The sequence below is a fragment of the Propithecus coquereli genome, unplaced genomic scaffold (genome assembly GCF_000956105.1).
Source record: "Propithecus coquereli isolate 6110/MARCELLA unplaced genomic scaffold, Pcoq_1.0 Scaffold482, whole genome shotgun sequence".
In the NCBI taxonomy this organism is placed as follows: Eukaryota; Metazoa; Chordata; class Mammalia; order Primates; family Indriidae; genus Propithecus; species Propithecus coquereli.
In genome coordinates this window covers 1,624,241-1,636,527 of record NW_012150641.1, presented here as the reverse complement: position 1 = coordinate 1,636,527, position 12,287 = coordinate 1,624,241, and the positions used below count along the sequence as shown (strand labels likewise).

The following is a 12,287-nucleotide window of genomic DNA, read 5'->3' as shown; positions in this document are numbered from 1 at the left end:
TAAAATCCTACAAAGCACAGAACAGCCCCCACACCAAAGAATTATCCAGCCCAAAATGTCAATAGTGCAGCTGTTAAGAAACCCATTGGCTGTAATCCCAGCACTCTGGGCGGCTGAGGCGGGAGGATCACTTGAGAGCAGGAGTTCGAGACCAGCTTGAGCAAGAGTGAGACCCCCGTCCCCCGTCTCTACTAAAAATAGAAAAAATTAGCCGGCCAACTAAAAATAGAAACAAAAAATTAGTGGGGCGTGGTGGCAAGCGCCTGGGAGCGCCAGCTACTTGGGAGGCCGAGGCAGGAAGATTGCTTGAGCCCAGGAGCCACAGCACGGCACGCTAGCCCAGGTGACAGAGTGAGACTGTCTCAAAGAAAGAAAAGGAAAGAAAGAAAGTAAGAAAGAAAGCCTCTTTGCAGGCTTCAGGGGGGGTTCAGCTACCCTATTCCCTCCTCATGAGTGGGGTAGGACCACGAGGACTCATTCAACTGACACACTCAGGCAGCAGAGGGTGACACAAGGTTTATTCTGTGATTCTCGCAGTGTCAGGTATGGGATAAAAATGGGGAGAGGGCCTGGTTTGGAGGTGAAGGGACTCCTGTGGGCTTCATTCTGGTGATGTGGAGGGCACCGGGACAGGCCTTTGGGCTGCTGCCCTAGGAGGGGGGCAGTGTAGGGACTTACAGTGGGGTCCCTCCAGTGGCAGAGATTAGGAAGGACCCCAGGCAGACATGAATTCTCTTGAGGCATGAATCCTCTTGAGGCTTCAGCCAGCCCGGGCAGAGAAGAAGGGCAGAGAGCGGACATATGAGTCCAGTCGGGAGCGGAAGAGCTCACTTTGCACAGTTTGGCCCAGCGGGCACAGGGGGTTCTTCACCACCAGCTCCACGTACAGCTATGGAGGGGGAGGGTGTTAGAGTCAGGCTTTGGACACTTCTCATTTTTAACCCCAAACCTAGTATAACCTCAAGGGTATGTGAATGCACAAGGAACAAGGGCTGAGAGGCAGGCCCTCCCTGAGGAGAAACTGGTGGTGGGAGTGTTTAAGGACCTAAGAGGCCTTGAGAAAACTCTGAGTTCAATCGAGATATAGTAGGATTAGGGCAGGGAAACTGAGGGAGTCTTGGGGCTGTAACTGGCCATGGCCGTTAAAGAGCTCTGGGGGAAGGGTCCCCGGGGCTGGCACTGACCGCACTGTAGATGTGGTGCAGCACATCTCGGATGGATCCCACGCCCAAGTCAGTATTCATGACAACCTTGATCCCAGTGGGCGTCTCGTAGTAATGGAGTTTGTAACGGCTAGTTTGGAAGGCCAGGAAGCCATCCTTCCTGTAGAGATGAGGAGGATGTTAAAGAATGGGAACAAAAGCTCTCTCAAAGAGATACTTCTGATCCCCTCAAGGTTGACTCCCTCTTCGTCTAAACAAATCATTTGTAGGAGCCTGGTTGAGTAAAGACACCGCCTAGCCCATCCTTACAGCTCAATTTAGCTCCAACCCTCAACCTCTCTACCTTCAGACCTTCCTCACCGCCGCTCCTGCCAGCTTCAGCACTCTTGCTTCGGATTCAGCCTCTTTCTCTAAGTCCCCCTCCCCTCTCTGGGGGCCAATGCCCCTTCCACTCCAAAAAGTTTACTGCACCCCAAAATTCCCAAGGCTAGCCCTCCTCCCAACATCCTGACTCCGCGTACATGTCTAGCGGGGACATCTTGCTGACAAACGAGCGAATAGAGAAGAGCATCCCGTACATCAGCTTGTATTCCTGGAGGGAGAGGGGCCGAGTTAGCTCTCGTTTGCAGAGGGAGACGGGGTTGGGCTAGGGGAGACGAGCCGGGGTTTGGAGAGGAAAGGCTGGCTGGGACTAAGTGCGTTTGGAGATGCGGAGGTCGCCCAGGCTGCGCCGGGGCCCTCTCGTCACCTCCTCTTTGGGGATCCCTGCTTGCTTCTTGCGGTGCCACTCGCTGTAGTGCAGACACACTCCATTCCGGTCAAACAGGTACAGGTTGTGGACAGTCATCTGCAGGACAGACAGTGTGAGCCTCGCTCCGTAACCACCCCTACTCCGTGGCCTCGGGTTCTGGGTCCCTGATCCCTCCAACCAGGCGGGGACCCCACCCCCGGACTCACCGGAACTGCTCCGAGTGCCAGTCAGGAGCTACTTCCTGTTTCCGCGGAGCTCCGCCCCGCCGGGTCTTCAAGCCGCAACGGTGGAACATTGACTCCGCTCCAAAGCCTCTCGTCAGACTCTGCCTCCCTTCCTCAGCCAATCCGCGGCGGCTGGAGCTGCGCACGCGCGCCCAGGGTCGCGGGATCCAAAAGCAGTGAGAGCTGCTGCCCGTGTGGGATCGCGGGCGGGTGACGTCATCGAGGCGAGAGAGGCGGGGCTGTGGGCGGTGGGCGGGAGGCTGCCAACGGTTTTGAGAGTAGAGGGTCGTGTGAGAGGGGGTGTTTGGGTCTTTCCGAACCTGGGCTCAGGGGACGGGGGCAGTCTTTTGTCCCCGCCTTGGCAAATTGGGGGTCAAGGACTGGAAGTGTGAAGAGTAATTGGGACGGGGTGGTCGGGGTAGAAGATCTCAGGCTAGGCTTGAGGCGACGTTCTTTTTAGGGACGTCTGAGGGCGTGACTGAGGATTTACGAGCTTTCTTTTGGGGTGGGAGGGAGGGGTTCTAGGGAGCTCTGCTATGGCTTTCTTGCCAGGAGGGGTCGGAGGGGATGTACAAGGGAGTTGACCCTGGGTGGAACGCATGAAGTAGGGGGGGAGGTGCGGGGCGTGAAGTTCCTGCGTCTTTTGAGACTGGAGCCAGCTGAGGGACAAATAAGGCAGCGGAACAGAAATTGGGCCCCTACCGGATTTGAGTTCGTTTCAGTTTCCAAGTTCTGGGTGTGAGAACTTAAGAGCTCCGTTGACCAGGAATAGCCTGTGCTGAAGCTGATCTGCCACTTCCAGCACTCCTAGTTGGGAAGAGAAACTGCAGTGGTGCTGTTGTCCCCACAGGAGGTCTGTCCACACCCCCTCTGTGCCGCACCCTCTTTTAACACCGTTCCCAGAAGCTGGGGAAAGGAATACTTTTGCCCTCTCCCATGGCCTCTGGAACCAGTGGAAACCTTTCCTCTAACCAGAAGGCCTCCATACCTTTATTCACCAAGGATCCTTGGCGTGCAGTCTTCCTCCCCTCTCCCAAATCTCCCTTTTCTGTGAACTTTTCCCCCTGGACTTTACTAAAGCAGAACCTCCCAGCTTTCTGCTGTCTCCAGTTGTCTCTTCCTTGTACTCATGGCGACATCAGCTACTGGCCCCAGTTCACCTCTCCGAGCAGAGGATCTCCTGAGTGATTCCTCAGAAGTCCCTGGGCTGAACCAAGCGTCCTCTGAGGTGACCTCCCAGCTCTATGCGTCTTTGCGCCTCAGCCGGCAGGCAGAGGCCACAGCTCGAGCCCAGCTGTATTTACCCTCCAACTCCCCACCTCCTCATGAGGTGTTAGATGGCTTGGCCCAAGAGCTGAGTCACAGCTTGTCAGTTGGATTGGAGAACAACCTGAAGAAAAAGGTAAGGGAGGTGTGACTTGGGGACCTCTAGGATGCTAGACACCAGAGCCTTGGGATTAGGGTGTGGTTAAAAAAAAAAAGCTTTGCTGAGATTGGAACGCCTATGGTTGGATTTCACGTTCCTTTTAACTACACCATCAGTCATACTTATTCCTGAGAGCAAATGTTTATGAGGGAGAATGACCTGGGACACCATAATTTGGAGAATTGTAAAACTTCCTAGCGTTTTTTGTGAGAGATCTCTGCTCTGAGTAGATGGAGCAAACCTGTGGAGTAGGTTGGTGTGCTATGACTGGCACTTGGGCACTGGGAGCGGGTTTGTTGGTCCCAAGAGGGAGCTAGGGACTTAGGATAGCAGCAAAATATGCTAAAATCCTTCCAACTCAAAACCTATTTTGATAGTATGGTTCAAAATTTGCCATGTGGATCATTCACACATAATTTAATCAATTGTACAAGTTACAGAGAAGATCATTATTAGTGTTGGAAGGAAAAGTGTCATAATCAATTTGAGGACTGGTTTGATCTTCCAGAGTTTGAAAACTGATAGCCCTTATACAGTCTTTAGACAGGGCATTTGTTCTTTAGTTGGCAAGAATCCCCACCATTCTTGTCTTATGCCTGCCCAATTTATTCATTTCTACTACCTTTCTGGCTCCTATAGATATTTGAGTTTCTAACTCAAGGTTAAGACAGCCTGTATTGGATCTATTTTGTTTCTCTTGCTTTCCCAAGTGCTGAAGTAAAAATTCTTTCCTGGCAGTAGGTAGATCATGTAAATTATGCAGACTGCATCTGATTTCCATGTTGCTTTTTCCTAGGATGGTTCTAAGCACATCTTTGAGATGGAAAGTGTTCGAGGTCAACTCCAGACCATGCTCCAAACCTCACGTGATTCAGCCTATCGTGAGTAAACCCCTTCCCTAAAGCTATATAGGAGAACCTAGATTTAAGGGGTAGGAGGACAGAGGAAGCAGGCAGAAAAACCTAGACCTCTGAGACAAGAGATTTCAGGAGAAAAGGCTCCTGTTTTTTGGGATAGGGATGGTGGGATGGGGGAAGCAGAAAGGAAGGTCCTTCCTTCTCTTCTCCTTCAAATGGTCCCTGTTCCTGTCCTTACCTGACTCTGGTGGTGGGTTCCCTCTGGCTTCCTGCAGGAGATCCCCTCACTGCAGGTGCTGGCTCAGAGAGACGAGAAGAGGACTCCTTTGACAGTGACAGCACTGCCACCTTGCTCAAGTGAGTTCTTGGGGTTCTCCTAGCTTGCTTGCTTTCTTGGAAATCCAAGCGTTCTATTCCTTAGCTCTCCCCTTATTGCTTTTGTACTTCTTAATGACCCAAGAGGCTTGTTACTTAGCTTTCAGTTTTCATCCTTTCTCTCCTGTCTTCTCTATCCCCTTTACTCCTTCAGGAACATGGGCATCTGCTGCCTAGTACCTGATTTTCTCTCAACCTCCAGTCCTTCTTCCCCTCAGAAGAGTTAGCTTGTTTCTGCTGAGACTTTTTTAACAATTGTTTTTATTTATTTTTATTTTATATTTTTTAATTTTAGAGATAAGGTCTCGCTCTGTCACCCAGGCTGGAGTTCAGTGGCGTGATCACAGCTCATTGTAGCCTCAAACTCCTGGGCTCATGCTATCTTTGTGCTTCAGCCTCCCAAGTAGCTAGAACTATAGGCGCATGCTGCCACACCTGGCTAATTTTCTTTCCTTTTCGTAGAGATGGGGTCTTGAATATGTCAGATAGGCATATGACGTAAAACCTTTAAGACCTTTAAGTGAATCACAGATCTATCTTTTATTTGTCACTATCTTGCTTTATGACTTCGGGCAAGTCTCTTGTCCTCTCTGGGTCTCAGTTTCCTCATTTGTAAAATATCACAGTTGGACTAGTGGATCCCAAAATCTTTCCCAACCTTAACATCCTCTATCTGATTTGCTCAGCACTCGGCTCCTGCAAGACTTATCTTCATCTAGCTCAGCCCAAGCCCTGGAGGAATTGTTTCCCCGCTACACTAGCCTTCGGCCAGGGCCCCCACTCAATCCCCCGGATTTTCAGGGGCTGAAAGATGCACTGGATTCAGAGCATACCCGTCGCAAGGTGAGATACAAAGGCTTCCTTTTGAAAGCACTAAAGGTTAAAAATAGGGGACTTGAGTGTTGAAAAAGGCTGAAGGTTAAGAGCCTGAAAGCTGGGATTCTGCTTAAATATTTCTCCAGGGAGACCTTTGACTATTCTGTCTAATATGGCACCACCTCCCCTCTAAGTGGTCAGTCAAATCACTCTGTTATTTCCTTCATGTAGCTTATCACTCTGATATTTCTTGTTTGCTTCTCCTCTCTAAAATCTAAGCTTCATGAGGGTTAGTATCTTGTTCAGCAGTGGCTCCCTAAGGTCTAGAATATACCTAACACATAGAAACACTCCATAAGTGTTTGTTGAATGAACACAGACTTTGCTAGCTTGTGTAAAGGCTTTATAGCTTTCGGTGAAATAATGAGCTTTATTTCTGTGAGCCTTAGCCTTAATGTCTGAAGTGGACAGAGAAATGAACAAGGCAGAGGAAAAGTCAAAATTATTAGTTGTCATTTTTGGAACCCTCTATTCCTCTATTTAAACTGCTTTGGCATGAATGAAAGGCTTTTCCCTTTATCCTTGTTATGTTTAATCATTGTGTCCAATGAGCTTCTTAAAATAGAAGTAACTTTGCACATTTTGCAGTGTGGGCTGCTGCACCTATGCCAGAAGGTTTATGGCAATTTTTTTCAGGAGATCCAGGAAAGGGAAGAGCCTGGAATCTAAGCACCTGTTTCCTGAGAAGGGAGTTGTTGGAGACCTCAGGCCTCAAGTTTCCTGCTCCAGAATTCTTGATTCTCCCCCTCTAAACCTATTCTGTTCTTGGGATCCAGGCTCCTCGTCTCCATATTTCCCCTAGAGGAGCTGGAAAGTTTGGTGCTATGATCAGACTAAAGATGGGCATCACCCAGTCTTCTCACCCTTTTTCCTAGCATTGTGAGCGCCATATTCAGAGCCTGCAGACCCGAGTGCTAGAACTACAGCAACAATTAGCAGTGGCTGTGGCTGCTGACCGCAAGAAAGATATCATGATTGAACAACTGGACAAGGTGCCAGGGCTTCAAAATGTGGGTGGGTCTCCATGGAGAGCATTAAGGAATAGTAAATAACGGAGTAGCCAACCAGTGTTTCATTGTGTATGCTAAGAGCTGGGGTAAGGGATGGGTTTGGTTTACTATTTGAAGAACACAGCTGTTGACCCTACCCCCTGTGGGTAGAAAGGGGGCAAAAAAGTTATTTTGGAATTCCATCTTACTTCCCTTACTTAAGACCCTGGCCCGAGTGGTGGAGGGTTGGAACCGGCATGAGGCTGAGCGGACAGAGGTGCTTCGGGGACTTCAAGAGGAACGCCAGGCAGCAGAACTCACCAGAAGCAAGCAACAGGAGGTAGGCAACCTGGATCATATGGCATTAGAACCTAAGTCACAGATCTCTAGATGGAAAGGGATAGAAATAGCTCTGGAATTAGGGTTCCCAATAAATTGACCTTGAACTTATAGTAGCTGTCCCGACAACTCTTCTCGTCCCCTCTTTCCTCTCCCTTCACTGTTTCTGCTGTTAAACTTGCATGATCAATGTTTTCCCAGTTTTTCCCACACCATGTAGTCTTCTTTTTGGCACCCAACTCATTTAGTTAACTCTGAATTTTCAAGTTTTACATTGTTAATGCTCTTTGAAGTATAGTATACAGAAATTTCTCTCAGTTCCTCTGTCCTGTGTTTCTCTCTCCCTGAAAGACAGTAACCCGCCTGGAACAGAGCCTTTCTGAGGCCATGGAGGCCCTGAATCGTGAGCAGGAAAGTGCCAGGCTGCAGCAACGGGAAAGAGAGACACTGGTGAGAAGATCAGACTGGGTTAATCCCATTAGAGATTGTTAATTACCTCTAGTGAGCTATAGGCTATTGGTGTATTGTGGAAGTTTATAATTTGAGTTGCACCAGAGCAGTGTTTCTCAAAGTGTGTTCCTTAGAACTGTGGTCCCCACCCCTGGGCCATGGAGCTCTACCACTCCACCCTGGTCTGTGGAAAAATTGTCTTCCACGAAACCAGTCCGTGGTGCCAAAAAGGTTGGAAACCACTGCCTTAGAACACTAGTTCTATTAGATAATCTGCAAAAAAAGGTTCTGCCACTAAGCAAGTTTGGAAGACTCTTCAGAGTGTATGTATCCTCATTAGAACATTAGCGTTATCTGGGGAATTATTTTAGAATATAGATTTCTGGGACCCATTCCCAGAGGTTTTGATTCAGTTAGATATATGGTAGTGCTGGGCAACCCAAATATTTTCAGAAATTTCCTAGGTGATTTTGTGTAGTCTGGTTTGGGAACTCTGGTCTAGGACACAGCCAAAAATGTTGAGATGAGACTCACTCAAGTTTCTTCGAGCTGAAATGATAAGATGATTACCCCTATGAGTTAGTAGCCAGGTTTGGAATTTGTTGCATGCATGACACATGCTTGTTACATGCATGCTGTCTTACAGTCTTAACCAGCTATGTGCGACAGTGCTGTGATAGTTACTGCTTGGCTAGTTCATGATTGTAGGTTGGATTTTCTAGTTTTTGTGGTATTTCTTTTGATGATGGTGTTAGCTATATGTGTATTGAGGGCTTACTATGTGCCAGATACTATGATAGATAAATGCTTTACATATGCTTTTTACTTTAATGCTCACAAGGTAGACTCTGTTATTATCTCCATTTTACCAATAATGATGTGTGCCTAAGAGCACACAGTAAATGATAGAACTAGTATTCAAACTGAGATTCGAGCCCAAGTCTACCTAACTCTAGAACAGGAGCTCTTATATAATCCTATGAGCTTGTCAACTATTGATTATTTTGGTTTATTTGTTTGTTTTTTTGAGAGAGGGTCTTGCTCTAACCTGGGTCTTGTTGCCGAGGTTAGAGTACAGTGGCATCATTATAGCTCACTGCCACCTCAAACTCCTGGGCTCAAGCCATGCTCCTGCCTCAGCCTCCCAACTAGCTGGGACTGCAGGTGCATACCACCATGCCCAGCTAATTTTTTGTATTTTTTGAAGAGATGGGGTCTCCCTCTTGCTCAGGTTGGTCTTGAACTCCTGATCTCAAGCAATCCTCTCACCTCAACCCCCCAAATTGCTAGGATAACAGGCATAAGCCACCGCATGCCCAGCCCTCAACTATTGTAGTTTTAATGGGCATAATTCTCAGGCATATTGCATGGGGGTCAGGAGAGAGGCCTACTAAGGATCTTGGTTTTCTTCTGGGGCTGTAGGAAGAAGAAAGGCAAGCTCTGACCCTGAGCTTGGAGGTAGAACAGCGGCGGTGCCATGCCCTGCAGGAAGAACGGGATGCGGCTCGGGCTGCGCAACTCAGTGAGCATCGTCAGTTGGAGACTCTTCAGGCTGCCCTAGAAGAAGAACGGCAGACCTGGGCCCAACAAGAGCACCGGCTTAAGGAACATTACGAGGCACTTCAGGAGGAAAGCCAGGCTCAATTGGAAAGGGAGAAGGTAAAAGAGGCAGTTGGAAGAGTTGAGGAATGGGCAACAGATGAAGGGCAAAGTAATTGAATGGGATGGGATGTCAAGGTTGAGAATGTAGGGCCAGCAGGAAGGACTGGAGGCATCAAACACATGGAAGTCCAAAGAGTGAGATTAAACAGGTATGGGGAAATAGGACAAATGGGAGGAGACAGAGAGAAAGCTTGGGTTTTAGGCTATGGGAGGATGAATTGGGGAATGGAGGTAACCAGGAGATAGGAAATGAGGTATGTAGTTAAGTTTGATTTCCCTATTTTAGGGGAACAGCCAGAGGGAGGCTCAGGTAGCCCGGGAGGCCCAGCAGCAGTTGGCATTGGTGCAGTCTGAGGTGCGGCGGTTGGAAGGAGAGGTGGATACAGCTCGGAGAGAGAGAGACGCCCTGCAGCTGGAAATGAGCTTGGTGCAGGTGAGGAGGCAGAGGGTTCTTGAGGTTTTTTTCTGGTTGAAAGAAGTAGATCTGAGGCAGTGACCTCTCAGAAGTCATGGCCGACACTCCTATTTCAGATATTTGGGGTTTATTCCATCAACAGTTTCTGTGTAGAATGGGTAGCTTTCTGTCTTAAACTCATAGTCATTTCTTACTGAGTGACAGTTTCCCACAATGTGGCAGACTGACCTAGTGTTACTTTTAGGAGTAAATAGACTTAAATCTATTAAAGATGCCTTATGCTATTCTAAAAGAGATGACACCACATTTAGTAGACTAGCTGTGTGAGTTTTTATCAGAGAACTGATTCTAATCATAACAGTCTACTTTGTAATTCTCCTTACTTGAGTACCTTCTGAGTAGGTCAGGGACTCAGGAGGGCATTGATTATTTTATTTGCTTATGAAATTTCCATAACAACACATGGCCTGGCACAGAATAGTACTCAAAAATTGTTTGTCAGATATAATTAGACTTTGAAAACATTTTCCATTCTAGCTAACTAGCATGTTGAATTTTAAATTCAAACTAGTCAGACCCTTGCCATGGAATAGAGCATGAATTGGCAAACTTTTTCTGTAAAAGGCCAGACAGTAAATATTTTTGGCTTTGTAGGTCATATGGTCTCAGTTGCAACTACTCAACCCTGCTGTTATACCACAAAAGTAGCTGTAGACAGTACATAAACAAATGGGCATGGGTGTGTTCCAATAAAACTTTATTTATACAGACGGGCAGTGGGAGACTGAATTGGGTTGTAGTTTGCCAATCCCTGGAATAGAGGAAAGGGTTAGAGAGAGCTGTGTTCCATCCTATGGTGGAAACACAGCACTGAAGAGGAAAGAGCACTGGATTGGGAGTCAGGACACTCAGTTCTACTTCTGGCTAGAATTTTGACCTTTATGGGCTTCTGTTTTTATGTATAAAATGTGTGTTAAGGGCAAATTGATGAGTTTCTGAGAGCAAGCCAGTCTGAGAAACTGTACATTTCATAAATGGTTGACTTAAGGAGTTACGTAATTTCTGGGTTAGTGAGAAAACACATTCCTTTTACTTTCTATCTAGGTCATTGAATTGGAAGACTGACCGTGGGGGAATTAATTTATCATGGCAGGCCAAGGGTAAAGACATTAGTAAACAATTCAGTAGCAATTTTAGGCCCCTGTGACCCCATGAACTGGTTCTAGATATGTGTGTGTGTGTGTGTGTGTGTACGTACGGGCACACCCATAATTATTATTCTCTCATTTCAATTCAATAAGTCAGGCTCTCCTCATATGAGCTCTGTGTTAGGAGCTGAGCAAAGTTCTAGCCAACAGGGAGCTCACCAGCTAGATGGGGAGTTTGTCTAGTATGTACACATACTTTTTTTTTTTCTTTTTTTTTTGAGATAGGGCCTTGCTCTGTCACCCAGGCTGGAGTGCGGTGGCACTATCATAGCTCACTATAGCCTTGAACTCCTGAGCTCAAGCATTCCTCTAGCCTCAGCCTCCTGAGTAGCTGGGACTATAAGCACATGCCACCATGCCTGGCTTATTTTTTAGTTTTTTGTAGAAAAGGGGTCTCACTATGTTTAGTACATACATTTTTGAAGTCGTATGATAAACATAGTAATTGAGAGTAAGGAGAGCTAATCTTTATTTAGATGTCATCTTAGTGAGGTCTTTTCTGGCCACATTGCATAAAATCTGCAACCCTCTGACAATCTCTGTTCTCCTTTCCCTGCTTAACTTTTCTCCTTAGCATTTATCACTGCCTAGTATACTACATAGTGTACTTTAAAAATCTTCTTTATTTTATGCAAGGTCTACAAGGGCAAGGATTTTTTGTCTGTTCATTGCTGAGTCCCCAACACCCAGAATAAATGCCTGGTTTATAGTGTTGTTCAGGTCCTCCATTTCATTATTGTTCTGTCTGTTATTGAAAGTGGAGTGCTGAAGTCTCCAACTATTATTGTAGAATTACTTTACTTCTTTCTTCCTTGAATTCTGTCAATTTTTTCTTCATATATTTTGGGGCTTGTTAGGTGCACATATGTGTTTATAATTTTTTATCCTTTTTTTCTCCCTCCCCGAAATGGGGTCAGCTTATTGTTGCTCAGGCTGGCTTCAAACTCCTGGGTTGAAGTGATATTCCTGCCTCAACTGCCTGAGTAGTATCTTCTTAATATCACCTTTTTTTGACTTAAAATCTGTTTTGTCTGGTAATAATATAGCCACTCCAGATCTCTTTTGGCTACTATTTTCATGGAATATTTTTTTTTCCTCTTCCTTTTAACCTCTTTTGTGTCTTTGCATCTGAAATGAATCTCTTGTAGAGAGCATTTAGATCGATCATTTTTTTTTAATCTATTCTGCCAATTTCTGCATTTAATTAGAGAGTTTACTTTTAAAGTAATTACTGATAGGAAAGGACTTACACCTGCCATTTAGCTATTTGTGTTCTATATGTCTTATATATTTTTGTTCCTCAATTCCTCCATTACTGCTTTTTTTTTTTGATACTTCGTTGAAATTTTTTTTTTTTTTAAAGAGACAGGGTCTTGTTCTGTTGCTCAGGCTGGAGTGTAGTGGCTGGATCATAGCTCACTGCAGCCTCTAAATGGTGAGTTCAAATGATCCTTCCACCTTAGCCTCCCAAGTAGCTGGGACTACAGGCACAAGCCGCTGTACTTGACTCTACATTGAATTATTTTTAGTATACCATTTTGATTTACTTCTT

The 12,287-nt window shown here is 46.4% G+C and overlaps 2 protein-coding genes across 4 annotated transcripts in view; one reads left to right on the top strand and one right to left on the bottom strand.

Annotated features, from left to right (window-relative positions):
- Positions 1 to 501: 501 nt before the first annotated feature.
- On the bottom strand, positions 502 to 2,178 carry TRAPPC1 (trafficking protein particle complex 1). The gene is made up of 5 exons (XM_012655678.1): positions 2,121 to 2,178; positions 1,912 to 2,010; positions 1,685 to 1,755; positions 1,185 to 1,323; positions 502 to 889 (listed from the first exon to the last, which is right to left on the bottom strand). Exons 2-5 carry the CDS (start codon positions 2,008 to 2,010, stop codon positions 761 to 763), a joined length of 438 nt encoding a protein of 145 aa, XP_012511132.1. The 5' UTR covers positions 2,121 to 2,178; the 3' UTR covers positions 502 to 760.
- A 518-nt stretch (positions 2,179 to 2,696) lies between these two features.
- Positions 2,697 to 12,287, top strand: part of CNTROB (centrobin, centrosomal BRCA2 interacting protein) — a 24,568-nt gene continuing 14,977 nt past the window's right edge. For 2 of the 3 annotated variants that reach the window (XM_012655742.1, XM_012655741.1), the window contains exons 1-9: positions 2,697 to 3,540; positions 4,361 to 4,445; positions 4,697 to 4,778; positions 5,483 to 5,639; positions 6,548 to 6,664; positions 6,885 to 7,001; positions 7,352 to 7,450; positions 8,873 to 9,109; positions 9,399 to 9,545. In XM_012655742.1, the coding sequence (XP_012511196.1) occupies positions 3,268 to 3,540; positions 4,361 to 4,445; positions 4,697 to 4,778; positions 5,483 to 5,639; positions 6,548 to 6,664; positions 6,885 to 7,001; positions 7,352 to 7,450; positions 8,873 to 9,109; positions 9,399 to 9,545 (1,314 nt within the window). In that variant the 5' untranslated portion in view covers positions 2,697 to 3,267. The remainder of the gene's footprint in view (positions 3,541 to 4,360; positions 4,446 to 4,696; positions 4,779 to 5,482; positions 5,640 to 6,547; positions 6,665 to 6,884; positions 7,002 to 7,351; positions 7,451 to 8,872; positions 9,110 to 9,398; positions 9,546 to 12,287) is intronic. The other variant, XM_012655744.1, reaches the window with a different exon arrangement.